A 17,228-nucleotide genomic window follows, 5' to 3' on the forward strand; every position below is an offset into this window, starting at 1 on the left:
AGATCAGAATAAGCAGCGTCACAAAAGCAGCACTCATTCATTATTCCCAAATAATAACACACCTAGAGGCTGAGGCTCGGGTGAGACTCGGCGTAGCACTGGTTCACTAACTAACTGACGTCCAGGCACCATAAATCACATCAGCCCACCAGCAGTTGCCACAGTTTCATGTTGAGTGTCAGACCCAGTGAGCAAGAAAAACAAACTTGTCTTTAGCTGTTTGACAGGATACGATAACAGGCCATGCATCACTTCGGGATGAAGCAAGAGGCACTTTGTTTGATTATAGGCTGCACGCAAACATACAACTAATAACCGCAAAATAAAGAATGTCAACCTGATAATTTTGCAATGGGACTGAAAAGATATGCAGGCAAAAACACTGAATTCAACCACCACAATGAGGTTTCCAGCCACCATAATGGGATAAAAGGCCCCAAATGTATTTGTTAATAGAAGCCTGCAAGAGTATAATTATTACATGGTGGTTACTGAGAGTTTAAAAGAGCAAAATAATACCAGAGTGGCTCGCTCAATAGCTTTGTTGAGGCCAAATGGCCGATGTAAGCTCACTGAATTGTGGGAAACGTAGGGCATGATCACACGTTGCATAAGGTGCTTTGCATCAAGGTAGACAAGCTGCCAGTCAAAAGCCTTTGAATGTTAAATTATTATTATTTGTGGTTAAACCTCAACCAATTTAGCTGTCATGAAATCACAAATATCGCCACATCAGGAAACATAAGTTAGGAAGACTGAGGAAATGTTTGAGAGGCTTTTAGAGAGGACCAAACTCACCAGCTGGAACAGCTTTTATCCTGATTCATCTAACGCTTCACCGTCAGCAGATAACAAACCTATTTGTCCTATTTAACAAATGGCCATGCCTTATTCTTTTGAAAGTTTCTGACTGAGAGCTTGCCAATAAATATGTTACCAAATACAAATATTTACTGAGATTTCTTGGAGCTGCACTCTACAGTAACTCTTCAGCAGCCTTCGTGGGAGGTAAACGTCACCTCGTAACACAGAGCAGGCAAGATTTTATCCTTCTGACATATGAAAGATTGTCTTACAGTGAAATAACCAAAGAAATGAAAAAGTGTCTTGTGGTTTACGCAATCAAACGACCGTCTGGGAAACTCACAGACGTTTTCTCGGTTCACTTGTAATTTCTCATTCTGGGGGATTTGCAGGACACTGCTGGAGATCTAATTAAAAATACTAAAATAAAAGGTGGCTTTGGTTTACATCGTTTTACTTTCAGATTTCCAAATATATCTAACCACTCATTTCAAAACCAGGCACAATAACTTTCTCTTCCTATCTTCCTACTACAACTCTTATGTTAAATTACAGCATGTCCGGCCTGTTTCCAGTCTTTCACTTCCTCCACGTCTTTGTTTTTACTTACACGCGTCAAAAAATATGTAAGATTCCCCCTAAAACATCCATCAAATTCAGTTCCTGAATTGATTCAAGTGAGAACAAGATCATGCAGTTTCAGAATTGTATTTCCTTATTTATCTAGGCTGCAAAGATTTAATATTTGTTGAAAGGGCTTTGAAAGACGGCGATGTTATCATCTACGGGCGTGCACTCCTCACTGTTTACTGACTGGTCTGGAAGAAGCTATCCGCTGAGCTCAGGTTGATTCAGTGGATGCTTTCCTGCCTGCAATGTTTGGAAAACTAAGCCGGTGAGTTTATTAATCTACATTTTCAGTGCAAATAAGTGCTCTACTCTATATATACACCATATCTCAGTTATTCCTTCATACCATTGGAGGCTCTGTAGGACTGGAGGAGATCGGACAGCAAGCCCTTCTGGATGGTGGCATTCCCACTCAGGGTCTCTTTGTCCAGGATGAGCAGGAAGCGGTGGAGCTCCATGAGGAGCTGGTCCAGCACTGGAAGCACAGACAGAAAAGAGGGTCTCAGAGGCATAGCAAAATAAAAAATTCCTCATGCTTAAGGATTAAAAGTAGTATTTAAGCAATGGCTTTAGACCAGGACTGTCACAGTTCCCATCAGCAAGAAAAACAAGCAACATGAAGCCTATGAAGCTCATACTTTTATTTATGGCTGAGAACAGGGAGTTCAACTCAAGGACTTGTGTTTGAATTCAGCTGCTAGTTTGTTAGCTGTTTCATTCTCACGACTTGGCTTTTGTGCATGGAGCTGAGCGCTGTATGCCAACATTTAACATGGGAGAGACTCTTCAGAGGTTTTCAGCTGGCACCGGTCGATAACCATTCAGACTTTATGTCATTCAGTTATTGCTCTCATCTTGATGCTATTGACAGTTGCAAGTGTGTTTGAGGCTGCTTTGGGAGTTGCACGGGTTTAGTGAAAGGTCAAGTCCAGAGGAGGGAGGAGCCCGGGGCCGAGTCGGCGGGGCCACTGTGTCTGGGTGCAGCCCACACACATCCTTCAGGGGTCAGCGCTGAGCTCACGGCCCTCTCCGCTGTGTGGGGAGCTCTTTGTGTTTCCCTTCACTGTCTCTTGGCCTCATGAATAGGCCCCTTGCTACAGTAGGCCTCAGTGTGTGAGCGCTTCACCAAAAGACGAGACAGAAGGGGGATAAAGAAGAGAGACTTTATTAAAAGAAAAGGTGGGGCTGATATCAGAGGGGGTGTCATGCTGTTCTTAGATACTGGAGTGTAAGACATCCCTCACAGATTGTAAGCCATTATTTTGATGTATTCTTAGATGGATCTCTGCATTGTAATAAGCTTTACCATCATTTGTTTCCACGTGGCTAATGTTAAAAAGAGACACAAATTCAACCACACAAGTCATGAGTACATACGGTTAAGGTAAATAAGTGAACTGTCGCATGAAAAAGTTCCCTTCAATCAGCAGTGTACGATATTTTATTGAGTAATTTGACCCACTATTTATAAATCTCCTGACTCTGGTAATTTCGTTTTTAAACTAAACCTGGCAGCAGGTCAGATCTAAAGCATAAACCATTTTACAGGGAGATAAAATAAGATAAGACTTTATTGATCCCACAATGGGGAAATTCAGTTGTTGCAGCCAGCAAGTACTACAAAATGCAAACACAGTGGTACAGGGTACAGAATAGAAAAACAGCTGTGTATATGTACTTTTGTACAGTTTCTAAAAATACTAAATGCCATCAAAATCTTACTGCCATAAAGGTACTATTTTATTATAGTCAATATTCTTATGAGAAAACTACTAATGTCATGTGTTGTATTGCACTTGAGAATATATATATAGTTTATAAAAAATACTGCTGCCAATATGGACAATAAAAAAAATCAACTGCTATCAGGAGAGCGAACGGCTCCTCTCTGAACTCTTTTAAAACTGTCAGCTAGTCTGTTTTAGTGGCTCCTTCCGGCTCCAACTGATCACTAACTGAGTCTTGTGGGGGAGTGCATTCGTGCCCTCTCCCCTCCTTCCTTCACTCCCGCACATCAAAGAACCTCTGCAAAGTTGGGACATTTCTGCAAAATAAGGCGTGAAACCCCGGTAAGCTTTGCCTTTCGGAGATGACGAGAGGCTTTCCCAGAGCTACAGCAAACTTGGTTGTTTTTAATGACTCCTTCTCAAGCTGAGTCAACTTCTGCTGAGAGGCCCTGTGGTAGGAGGACCTGCACCATGGAAAACATCACAGGTTTAGACACATATAGACACACACACACACACATAGGGGCTGTAAAGTAATTAAAATCAGCTTAGACAACGATAAATACCCTTAAAAACCGTTACAATAATGATTAAACCCACACACATTAACTTTCAATAAATTTCCAATAGTTGTTTAGCTGCTGATGTTTGGCTCCTCAGTATGAATCTAAACATTTTTCCAGCTTCTCCTCCTTGTGTGTTTGCAGAGATTGACTCTGATGGCCTTTTGGATTGGGGGACCCTGGGAAACGGAGTCAGCTGACAGGACAGGGAGGTCTGTAGCAGGCCGTCTCTGTGGGCTACGGCTTGGCCAGACGCCCACTGCACATCCAGTGAGTGACCACAGCCTCCACAGCATAAACAATTCACTTCTGTAGAATGGCCAAAAGGAATCCGAGAGACCAGCCAGAGCGCTACTGTGCTTCCAACGGAGGACATATATTCTTAGAATTCAATTAAAACCCAGTGAAAAGGGTGCAGGTAAGAATCTAATACAGAGCACACTTTGCAGAATGAAGTCTGTGTCAGAAATCAGCTGGATTTGAGTTTGTTTCTCTTCCTCATGCCTGAGGGCGTACTTCCTGGTTTGCTTCATTAACACGAGTTTTTGTTCGATTCCTCACACCATTGAGATATCCACTCGCAAAGTGTTACAGTGCTCTGATAAATTGCCAGATCAGTAAGGTGTATTTGCGATGTCTGATTAGGTTGAGCCAGGAGAATGAAACTGAATTGAATGAAGAATGAATGAAAATGGGAAAATCGTCCAAAACCTGTCCGGCTGTCTGAACACTCGTACTGGTCTGTTATTTTAAATGGAAAACAGTGGCTTAAATTTTAGTGGACTCAACCATGAAAATCCACTGCAATATTACTTGTAAGCTTCTAAAGTCTATGTTCAGTGCCATCTCAGTCTCCATCTGTTTGCCTTGTCCTATCCTGGCTGTGGTAAACAGAAAAACGACTCATTTTTTCAATTTGGCTGAAATGTCTGTGATTTGATTCCAAAAATAACCAAAAGACTCTATAAATGTCTTTTCGTGCATGTCTATCTGTGCACCCATCTGTGCATCTGGACTACACATGATCTTTTTAATCTTTAATAGCCTTCACACACAGCTGCTAACCTCCTGTCTGTGAAGAGGAAGATGATCACAAGGTCTTAATGGAAGGCGAGTTCATGCATCTTAAAACAGTGCAAAATGTGTAAAATCAATTCTTTATTGGGTTGTATATTGTATCATTACTTGGACTCATGTGGGGATATGGGGGTAATCCAAATTCAAAACTAACCAACACAAGTCCTACAATAGGTCAGCCAAGGAATTAAATTGACAAAAATAGGACTGCATTCAAAACATGCATATCAAACTAATTTCTGGATAACGGGCTTTTCATTCAAAGAAGAGAGGGCACTGGACTTGGGTCTGTAGCACCATTCTCCTTGTTGAATTTGAGCAAATCTTCTGCTGAACAAGGCAACAAGGGGGTCTTGTCCGGATCCTGGCAGCATTTTTAATCTGAGAGGCTTGAGGTCCTGCATCAACACTGACGGGCCACATCTTAGCACAGACGAGCGCAAGCAGCTCATTTCGTCAAAGTAACGAGGCAGGCATGGTCTCTCATTCCAATCAGACTTGCCTCCAGGTTAAATGGGGTGCTGATATCCTTCTGCTACTTTTTTTGAGGGGGGATCAGACTTGAAAACATACTGGGTGAATATAACATGACAAGAATCTAATCAGCTTTCCACCAAGTGCAGTTTTTCTCGCAACAGCAACTTATACTGAACAATAATGAACATCTGGAGTGACACAAAAGACTCTGGCATTCCTGTTACGCTCAGTTAAGCTTTGAAATGGCCATATGGGACACCACAGTGAGAAAAAACTCTCAACTTGTCACTTAAGTCCTCTAAATAGCAAAAATAAACTCAAATCTTCAGGATTTTACCATCTCTTTCTCTTTTTCAATGTGCTACTGGTGTGTTCTTCTCTCTGTCTTTTCTCATTTCTTAAATCAAACTGGCCCCATTTTCATGTTTCATCACCTCCTTTCATGTGTCCTACTTTGAAAACAACTCCTCAAATTCCAGCTTATCAATTCATGCTCCAGGAAATATCCAGTTTTTCACTGATGCAATATTTGTGCTGCTTGCAAGCATGTTTATGTCTTTGATCAACAGTGAAAAAGTCTCTCTACCCTACAGCCTATCAATACGTTTTCCTTATGGAGTGCAGTGAATGTTATTTAACGTGCTATCACTGGACACGCTGGTTAAATTACCCTGAAAAATCACGTCAAATGAGTCAGTAAAACAGACATTTCTTAGTTAATTGGAAAACAATTAAAGCTCAAAAATGCAGATAACATATAAATAGTGCTGACCTTGCACTGGCAACCCAAAAAACACCACAGTGTTTACTTGTTTAACATGATGAAGTAATGAAGGGATATTAAATCAGACTTAGCTAACTACAAAACCATCTTTCGCTTTCTTGAGCAAGCACTTTGCAAACTCATGAAACTTGTTTACAACACAGCTGTCACCATTACTCGTGATACAGATTAACTGGCAGTTCGTTTGAATGTGATTTCATCTGTTTGGCTCTCCGGTCGAGCAGCTGCCCCAGTATCCTCTGTAGAGGAGACAGCAGTTTCTACTACTGTACTTAGACTATCATTTCAACTTGCAGACATACTTGTTAGACAGAACGAGGTCAAGTTTGAACATAAAACTGCCACAAATATACAGTTATTCCAACAAGCAATGCACATATGACATTCAAAACTGCAAGGATACACATATTATTAACGCTCACTGACAAATAGTGAAATGTAAGTTTAAAAAGAGCTTAAGATTAGAAAGGGTCAGCCATAGCACTATATTTTAGTTTTAAGTTCTCACTACATTGACATGTATGATTCCAGTGAATAACTTCCAGTGACAAACATACTGTCTTCACTTAGACTGATTTTACAGAGGAGTACAGAGGACTGATGGAGAGCTTCATCACATGGTGCAACAACAATCACCTGAAGCTCAGCAAAATCAATGAGCTTGTGGTGAAATACAACGCTTCAAACATGGATGGCTCTGCAAAGAAGCTACTAATTCTAAAATGTGGATGTTTCAGTTACAGCAAATGAAACAAAGCACTGAGACCATCTTGTGACTAAGCTACAACCCCACCTAAAAGGGAAGTGGGGGAAAGAAGGAGAATTGGAACCAGTGACCAAACATGACAGTAAAATGTTTGGACGATTGGTTTTCTACACAGTCACGGATTCAAGGTGCTTCTGCTTTAGTAGACCGGAAGAGAAACAGACAGAAGCAGAGCTCCCACACACCAAACTTAGAGGGGAAAACACACGAATGACATTGACCTTTGGGTCAGTTTCCATGCACACGACTGCAAGAAGGTGCTACGTATGATTGGTTTGTTCCAGCCCAAACTTCCTGTGGTGAGAGGAGCAGATAATTGGCTGATACCAATGCTTGAATGAAGGATCAAACACCGATCTGGTTGGAGTTTGATGGCTATTGGCAGGCTCAGGGTCTGTCTTTCTGAGGCATGCTGGGTTCAGCTGTGGGGCAGGGACTGCGTGGACATGGCTGGATTAATCCAAGCTGTGTTTTGGTGCTATTGCCATAGGAACCTAAATGAAAAAAAGCGGGTGTCAACTTGATGACTTCAGAAGAGGGGCAGCCTGTGTCTGATAGCAGCACTGAAGGAACTTTGGACAAAGGGACACAAGAGAGAAGTGAAAAGTGAAAGAAAAAATTGAAGCTATGAGCAAGACGGTGCATTAAACATTAAAAAGAACATGGGTCCTTTCTTATGGAATTAAGCCTACATAAGTTTTAACTCAAAGGCAACAATGATCATTCCAATATATGAGAGTGAAAATGAAACAATGAGAGTTGGCAAATATTGTTATCACAGGTTTATCTGGAACAAACAGCATGTAAGCTTTTAAAATCGCAGACTTTAACTGCTGATTTCTTCAGCAGCGACTTCCTTATAACTAATTTCCCCCACAATGACCCCTGGGATGGATGCCATACGTGTACACTCTGTCCTTAATATATAGTGGCTATATAGTTAAGTGTTCTGAACGCCTATCTCTACTCTGAGTCTCATGCCCTGTAAAATATTACCACGGCACATTGTCAGTTTGACTTCTGTGCGACACACAGTCATTTTTTATTTTCCGCCACACAGCACTGCGATGAACTTTCCTTGTCAGTCCCTCATCTCCGCAGTATTCATCCGATCGAAGGCGAACCTCTGTCTCTCCATCTTTGTCACCTTTTCATTGTCTCTTTAAATAAAGATTTGTATTTATGTGTCATAGATACTGTATGTACTGTAGGAGAGCTAAGCCAAAGCCAGCTGGATTTGCTGTTGCATGGTGTGAAAGTGCCTGGGGAGGGACGTCAAGATAAGTAGCTGACAGGCCACCTCCTCAGTTCAGGAATGACTGCTCTGGTTTGACAGAAATGGCCTCCTTCACGGCACATTTGTCCAGTATGTGTAAATCTCTCTGGTCTTTAGGTGGACTTCTGAGTCTTGACCTGTGCATTCCTGCATATACTGCTTTACTTATGTTACACTTTTGGCTCTAGTTAGAAACAAAATAGCTCCAAGAAGAGAAACAAGCAGCACTTTTGAGCCCAAGGACTTACAATGGGGAGGAAAAACAGGCTCAAAAGTAAAATCGGTGTCATCCTTGAGGTCAGAGAAGAGGTCATGGCCGAGATCTTATACGAGGGACGGGAAGTGTTTTGCACACTGTGGGAAAAAAGAATTTGATGTAGGAGGAGCTTTGAAGTTGTCCAGCGGTTTGGTTGTGGCCCAACAGTCTGAAGTATCCACTGGTTTTGACACTACAACACGTTAACCAGACAAGAGGAACTGGAATCAGTTGCTGTATGTTTGGTTGAAATGAAAAGCTGCAGTCTTGTCATGACAACTCATAATGAATTACTGCAGCATAGCCTCTGTCTGCAGTCTGTTTGGGTTTGTTTTTTTCCTTTTCTTTCTTTTTGGTAGATGAGAAGTACCATTTCCCTATAAAATATGCTTGAGGCATGCTGCTATGGCCGAAATAAATGAGCCAGGTTTGACTGATGTGATTAGAGCATGAAAAAAACCCCAATGTCATATGAGGAAATAGATAAAAGGGAGTGGTGAAGGCACGGGCTTAACACGCTGCAAGTAAGAGCAACAGCAAATGTTAAGACACTAGTACTGGGCTCACTTCATCCTATGCTGAGCCGCAGACTGAAGCATTAACTTTTACAGAGGACAAAAGCTGTAAAGGAGTCACTCATAAACTTTACTTCCACTTTCTTTTCCAAGTTTCTCCTCTTTCATCTTCCCTCTGTCCAAACTATTGAATCCCTCCTTTATTCATCTCAAGCTTTATCTTACCCAACACCCGTTCCTTTCCTTTTTTTTTTTCCAGTCTTTAGATCTGTGCTGTCTCAGTAATATCGAGGCTTACACCACGGCCCTTGGAGAAATCAGCCAGTTTTTATAACAGAAACATGCTAATGGGCTCTAAAAATCCAAGTAAATCTTTTTAGATATATAGGAAGGGGCCCGGGCGTACTTGAGCAACTTTATCTTGATTAGGATGCAGTGCATGCTGCCGTAGTCCCTGCAGATAAAGACTTTCAACATTCAACATTCTGTCTGCTGATGACATGAAGTTGGTGTGTGTGACAGAGTTTGTGTGTGTAAAGCAAAGTCAAAGATGTGGGAAGTGAGAAAGAGAGCAGAATGAAAATGAAAAGTTTGAAGCATAATGCCAGAATCTTTGTCCATGCAGAACAAATCTGCCATCAGTACAGATATTAATATGTTAAATTCTAACAAATTGTCCTCTTTAACATTCCTTAACAAGTTTTTAAAAGCTCAAGAGGAATTTCCGTAGCCTGTTGCTGGCTCGGTTTAAGGACAGTATTAAGACAAATGACACAAGCTGCAAGACAGTTTTGATGTACTGGAATCTGAATAACGCTGAGGGACAACAGCCCATCACCTTTCTTGAATTAAGATAAAATCAGTGACACAAATGGAAAGTGAAAGTTTAAAATGTCATCTCTTAAAGTTGTTCTCATATTTTTACATTAACGGTAGGTCAAATGGCAATCTGTAAAACGAAACATGTTGTCCATTGTTATAAACCCACAGAGTATCACTTGCCTGCAGCTCTATGGAGCACTTAAGCTCAGATAAACCCATTGCATGCAACCTCCTCAACACCAAACAGCAGACAGACAGAGTTAACAACTAAGTAGCAAACTTAGTGGAGCATTTAGAAGCTAAAGAGTCAGATATTTCCCTCAGGAGGTGGTGGAGACCAAAACGGAGGTAAATGGAGAGTGAATATTGGAATTGCATTTGCTGGGTGGATGGAATTCCACATGAATGCTAATGCTAAAATGTTAGCTACATCCACTGTATTAGATGATGATATATCAATGTTGTTTGTACAACTTTTTGCACTGCCCTCTAGTGTCCAAGAAATCATGTCATGCAGTTTTAAAGATATTTTTACATCCAAAATGAGTTTATATGCAAACAGCATGAGCTGATCTGTGCAACATAAACTAAATGTATCCCATTAATGACAATTGCATTAGCTCTCCAGGTTACTTTACCAAGAAATTACTTTATAACTCTCTGCCATTGGATTCTCTCTCTCTCTCTCTCTCTCTCTCTCTCTCACACACACACACACACACACACACACATAGATGAAAAATGTGCCAGCCCAGGGCCATGAGGCAGAGGAGGCTCAGTGTGGTTCCATCTCCTTCCTCTTAATGCAGCACCCTGCTTTCATCCCTCCTTCAATCCTCCTGTCTCCTTACATTACCTCGCTCCACAGGAAACCACCAACACTCATAGGCATCATAAGCTAGATATTCTGAGGCGTGCGGGGTGTATATGCATGTATATACCACTCTGTGTGGGCATTAACCATCAGTCATTTTTCAATTAACATACAATGTGTAGTGATAAGCAGATTTATGTTTTAGAGGCCATGTTTTAGAGCTTTACAAGGCTCCATGGTCTTGGCTTGATGAGAAAGAAAGCGACAGACTCCAAGCAGCTGCTGACAAATAAAAACTAACTAGCAATGCCGCCTCAGAGTCACCCACATAAAAGCTTCTCTGCTTAGTTATTATCCCGCAGATGAGTGGCCAGGAGGGCTGCAGGGAGAGTGAGAACTAGTGTGTGTGCATATGTGTGTGATTACAAGTAAGCAAGCTCCTGTTCTAAGTACAGTTTCCTTCAACAGGGTACCTGGTGAGAAAAAAAAGAAGCCAACACAATGCAGGTCTGATTCAGAGCTCCTGTATCCAATAAACAAAGCCACGTTTGATGTATTGTAAATGAACAAGAGCGAGACCCAGAGGGCAAAAAGGGCCAAACTCACACAGAGCTCTGCACTGCCACAGATCAGGAAGACCGTCTTTCTTTTCATCATTTTTATAGCCCGGTCCAGCTTCCTGAATTACACGCACTCCGCTCACTCCCCGCTGGCAAGCACAGCCCATGACACACATACAAGTGAACCGGCAGACCCCATGCCAGCCCTGATGGCCTACATCTTAGCCTTCCCTCTGCTGAGCTTATGGGAGGTCAAACCCAATAAACCCCCAGACTCTGTCACACTGTCATGCTACACTGAGAGGCACCTTTGAAACCCTGATTTCCAACTGATATTAGTCAAACTGAGAAATTTATTTTGACTCATTTTGATTGACATGACCGCTGCAGTTGACAGACTGTCGGCCATTTAAACACCAGTGCTGATAGCGCTGTCGGTGCAGGGACACACAAATGAAACTTTTCAGCAACAAGTGGTTTTTGGCATTGTTCAGAGCATCAAATAACACAGCATAAACAAACATCTTATGGTTAAATACCATAATAAAAACCTTAGCCTGTTGCTGCACCACTCTCATGCCCACAGGTGTGTTTGAGAGTGACCTCCTCCTCCTTATGTGCATCAATCAGCAGTGATCAGTGGGAGCTTTCCCCAACACTTGCAATGAATTTTCACACATTGCAGTTTATGTAGCAATTGTTAAACAGTCAACGCTATTTTGGGGAGTTTGAGGCTCTCTCAAACATCACACCCACTAAACATCTGCATGTTAGCATTGCCACTGTGAGCAAGTTAGAATCCATGCATTTAGCTCAAAGCAACCTCAAACAGCTGCTGGCATAGCTGTAGTCTGTAGTCTTGTTTTACTACATCTAACAGTACAAACAATGCTGTGCACATAAACATTTCATTGTAAAATGAAAAATAAAAAAAATCAGATCTTCGGCCATTTCTCAAAGCCAAAGTCAGTCAGTTTTGAAACTATAGCTGCTTGTGTGCCAAGTGAATAACAATCCTTTCCTTGAAAAATGTCCATCAATACATCTTTGTCAGTCTGACTCCATTTGTCTTACATTTTATTTTGGCAGAGGTGACAGAATCAGATTACTCTTGGAGCAGACGGCTGACGCTGGAGTCAAGACAAGGAGCCATCATCATAGTTCCCTTCACTTTTCTGGGTGAAACCCAGCTGCAAAGAACAGTGAACTCAACACAGACCAACCAGAAACTGGTGGGATCCATAATAACATGGAAAGCAGAATAAGAAAGGGCATGAGGTGGAAGGCACTGGTTGACAGGGAGAGGAAGATAATAAATACTGGAGAGGATCCTGCGAAAAGATAAACTTATTTATTCCCTTTATGGGAATATTTAGGGAAACTATACTTTTGATTCTTTCTATATATGTACTTGTACATTATTTATGTAGTGTTTCTTTAATGGCCCATTGTTATGAAAATATGCACATACTTTCACTAATCTGTCAGCTGATCAAGATACAGTTCCCAGGACAGCCATATACGACTTTGTGCCAATATGATTATTTAACATTTGGTGGGCGGAAACACTTAAATATGGACTGTGATTAAAAGTTGAACAAAATGACCAATGGGCCATGAATTGCACAAAGTTGGCTCCAATCTACTACTGAGGTACAACCTGGAACAGTGATTCACAAACATGTCCCATCACGGTCCAACAGTCATTGAAGCCAAATGCAGGTGTAGGTGGTTTTGCTCATTTGATCCTCGTCTCTGGCAGAAGGTGTGAGAATCGGTGACATGAGCTGCTGAAGTGTTCCTCTGGAATGAAACCTGCGTGAGTCAGGTTTGAGAAACACGGAGCAAATCCAGAATACTAAACAATGCCCTGCCTTGTCATTGGCCCTCCCTGGATTTTCCCATGTTTCCCTTTACTGTACCTCCTCCGCAGGCTGCCTGTGGCTGTTAGTATCTAATTCAGTGTCCTGGCGCTGCTGCACACAGCTGCCAAAGGAGTACACTCCAGTCCTTATTTCAGCCCCACACACCAGCTCATTTTCTGCACTCTGTAGGCTAACTACCAGGTGTAGGATCAGCTCTCTCTTTCTCTCATGAATTACATCCTCATTACTCTTCTCCCCTACATTTCCTGCAAAATGTCTTTGGCTTATAATTGAAGCTCCTGTCTTACACCAACAGCGGTGATCTAGAAAGTGCAGCCTTTCTCTGAGCTTTAAAAGCCTGATCAAAAACAACTGAATGGTGCAATGCTCACATTTGAAAACCACTCAGGTGATCAGAGCTGCAACTTTTCCATCATTGATTAATCTTATTTTCTCAGTTGAGTAATGGTTTAGTCTATAAAAATGTGAAAACTGCCCATCAATGACGTCCTCAAATATCTTGTGTTGTCCAACCAACAAACCAAAACACAAAGATGTTCAATTTACAATCATAAAAAGCATAAAAGCAGCAAATCCTGACATTTCAGAGGCTGGAACCACAGAATATTTGACTTTTTTTTTTTGCTTGAATATGACTCACACATGCAGATTAATCGATCATGTAATCAATCATTGTTCCAGCTCTGCATGTGATGGAGATGAACAAATGAATGAACTGAAGGAAGACCAGTGCAAAGCCTCCACTGCTAATGAAACCCCCTCCCAGGAAAAATGACAGGCTGCACAGAACACCTCTGTGTCCGGCTGCAGCATATCTCCTCTGAGAAAGAGTGTGGGAGTGACCAAACCGGGTCGTCGAGTCAGCTGGACAACGGGAATGCTGCAGCAACATTGCTTCCTTGCAAATTGTGTAGATGCCATTCCAGTTAAACTAGTAGCCATTGTTTACAGTCCAGCAAGTTGCTTCACCCGGCTGCCTCACCCAGACCACTGACGGTGAGGAGGGATTCATAATGTGCTGATGGTCCATGATTGTGTTTCTTCCATCAGTGCTGAGGTCCAAAGACGACCATCCTCCCTCTGCTTCCTTTTCTTACATGGTCAGGTGCACCACTCTACCAGCACTAAGCTTAACATTTTTGCTCAAACCGTTTGTTTATGGCCATCAGGAAGTATTAAATGGCCTTGCTCATCCCTCATGGACAAATAGCCACAGGAATCTGAGGAATGCTGTGAGAACAATGTTGCTGCTATTGGAATTCATCAGTGGCCACAGTGTAAACTATTTTATGGAGCCCACTTGTGGAGGAGAGGCATTTGGGGATAAGCCTCACATCTTCTTGGTGACACAGGGTGGATTCAATTGATCGTTTCAATCTGACCACTCAGATTATGAGAGAGCTAATTGGCTATAAACCCACAGGGAGATTTTAATTATCAGTATTAGTTGAACAGCATCCAAACCAATGTAAAGCAATGTCCAAACCTTTGTAAAATGAGGCAAAACATCACAATTCTGTCTTTTTGACCTGTTCTGGCAACATGCAAATGGATCAAATGCATTCAAAATCAATACATGTCACAGGATGATTCATATGCCATTTGGATGTATGAATAAACAGCATGTTTTTGCGTACTTGTAAAACGCTTCTCACCAAAAACGATCATAAAGAAGTTGTACAGCATACACTGCCAGCAATGACAGGGAGACACTGGGGCAGTCAGCAGCTGTGTCTCCTGTTATTGACTCAAAGCTCAGCGTAAAATTCGCCTCTTACCTTTGTGCTTCTCCATTCCCTCGCAGTTTCACCTTCTTGCCCCTCGCTTTCCTCCTCTCATAAAATCAAACAATCCCAAAAGTTCGCCGGCGAGTTTTCTGAGTGATGGGGCAGCCAGCAACTTCTTCAGCGGAGTGCAGCCCGGCGCTCCCGTTTTCAACAATACACTGACTGACTGACTGCGCTCGACAGCTTTTTTTTTTTTTTTTTTGACGGAACAACAGCGCTCTCCCCTTCTTCCAAATGTGCTATGCTGCGCCTCCTCCCTCCAGCCTGCAGCATCCACACTGCTGCTGGGTTGTCTCTGCTAAGTGGGGGACCTCCTGGTGTTATTTAGAGGCTACCACGGGTCCCATAGCAAACTTAGGAAGAGTTTTAGGAGACTGAGAGGAGGATTATTTGTCCAGTTGTAGTCGTCGAATTCAGTTTAAATTGTGCGTTAAACCACATGAGTACAGGAAAGTGCAGTCTCAGGCGTGAAACTTAAATTGCTGCGTTATTTCCTGCTATTAATCCCCAATTCTTGTTTTGTGCATTTATAAGTAAAATCTTTGAAGGGTGAGACTAATGACTCATGTGACTCCAGATAGAATTTTGTATTAATTTAGTCTTATGCATCAAAAAATCTGCAAAAAACAGTTCATGATCAAGTAAGATCAGACAGCAGAGGAAACGGCGCCTGAGGACAGAACTCTGATATGGAAGCCTACCAGTGTCATTAGGCTTATGCAGACAGTGGCTGTCTTAAACGCACCGCGCTGTACATTGAGAGAAAAGTGAAGTTTTCTGTCCGATCAACGCGCACCTTCGTGAGACAGCCGTGACCGGGTAGAGGTGGGAGAGGAACATTACGCAGAGCAGCACTGAACACTCCAGAGGATGATAAAACCGCATGCCGTGCATCCCAGCCTTTCTCTGTAAAGCCTCCACTCGCAGCCTATAGGGAACAATACCAACACTGCAGCCCAATCAGGGAGGTTATGCGGTTGAGTAGTAAAGACGGCAGGAAAGGAGCGCCGCTTGGTCACAGTTCGTTTCCATCATGCGCAAGATAAACCGCAGCTACATCTTACGACAGATGAGTCCTGTGATGACATCTGATGCTGGTTAATGATACACTTTATATAGGCCGGCTGCAGCTGACAGGAAGGGTGGATTAGGGGTGGCACAGAATTAGACACGGACGTCTTCAAATGCTGGGACAAGGAGACACAGTTGATCGGGCAACGTGTGGTTGTGGAGCTATAGGATCAGAAGCTTGCACGTTAAGGAAGAAGACTTCCGGGGGGGGGGGGGGGGGGGGGACTTCATGCATTCCTTATCTGAACTTGTGCTGAACTGTGTTTCTTTTATCTGTGCTCACAGATGACATTAGAATGACTCTGAGGCACAGCTGATCCCTTGCTGAGACAAGTGTGTGTTGATGTCAGCAGGGATTTTTACATTAAAGTTACAGTAATATCTAGTTCATGGGATGATCAGTGGTCAAAGTCAATGGTCAGAAGGCACCATAGAGAAGGCAGCATGCATCAGGGTCAGACAAGGTCAAGACAGGCAGCCACACTCACAATCAGAGTCCCCAGTCAGCATGACTTGTATGGCTTTGAATTGTGGAGGGAGGTGAGGGTCTGGAGGACACAGCACAAACAGTGGAACAGCATCTGAACTGGACGCAGCAGAGGCTGAGAACAGAACCGAGGACTGTTCTGTGGCTGTCCATGCCATCAAACATTTAAGGGAAATGGTCACAAATGGAACTTCGTCATGGAAGCCCGAATAAATTCTTGCATATTGATACAAATGTATTTATTAGTACTGATGGCAATATCTTTACTGGGTATGGGTGTAATTCTGTGCATGCAGAGTTCAGGTAGTGTGTGAGAGGCAAAAGTAGCAATACCCACTGGACATCTTTTCATGTGTAAGTACAAAGTTGTAGATCAAGTTCAACTGTGTGCTGCGGGTGTATTTTCCAATAACAACATTATTAACTTGATATACACATACATATATGTAATGAGACATACCATGCTGCTTTCACTGCCTGCGTGCTTTACATGTGCACCTGAAAATGATAATAAGTGCTTCAAAATTAAAGGAACACCTGCTTTGTACGAAACCTAATAGAATTATAAGAGAAATGACGCATTGTACAGGAAAGACTCTGGTTACATGGGGATCAACAGTTCGCCAATTTCTAAAAAAGCTTTACAAGCAATCAGAGCTTTTCTTTGTCAAAGTCTCAAAGGTGAGTTCTGAAGTCTCTGTAAGCTCCTTACAGCTCTATTGTGTGTTGCGAGACTGACATAGTAGGATGACATTTCAACTTACGGCATTTAAATCAATGCACTTGTCAGTTAGGATCAGTTTACAGTCAAAATACTGTAAGCTGGTAAGAGCAATAATAGGCCGCCATTCAGCAGGGATTTTGTTCAAAGAGCTCAAAGTTCGTGTGTATGAGTGTGTTAGTGTAGTGTTTAATGCTTGAACGGG

General features: G+C 42.3%; 1 protein-coding gene across 4 annotated transcripts in view; it reads right to left on the minus strand.

The window, feature by feature from the left end:
* The window catches only part of afap1l2 (actin filament associated protein 1-like 2), a 35,371-nt gene extending 20,481 nt beyond the window's left edge, over positions 1-14,890 (minus strand). For all 4 annotated transcript variants that reach the window (XM_076760634.1, XM_076760632.1, XM_076760633.1 and 1 more), the window contains exons 1-2: positions 14,736-14,890; positions 1,781-1,909 (exon numbers count right to left, since the gene is read on the minus strand). In XM_076760634.1, the coding sequence (XP_076616749.1) occupies positions 1,781-1,909; positions 14,736-14,751 (145 nt within the window). In that variant the 5' untranslated portion in view covers positions 14,752-14,890. The remainder of the gene's footprint in view (positions 1-1,780; positions 1,910-14,735) is intronic.
* Positions 14,891-17,228: the final 2,338 nt, after the last annotated feature.

Source organism: Chaetodon auriga, chromosome 20, assembly GCF_051107435.1.
Source record: "Chaetodon auriga isolate fChaAug3 chromosome 20, fChaAug3.hap1, whole genome shotgun sequence".
Classification (NCBI taxonomy): domain Eukaryota; kingdom Metazoa; phylum Chordata; class Actinopteri; order Chaetodontiformes; family Chaetodontidae; genus Chaetodon; species Chaetodon auriga.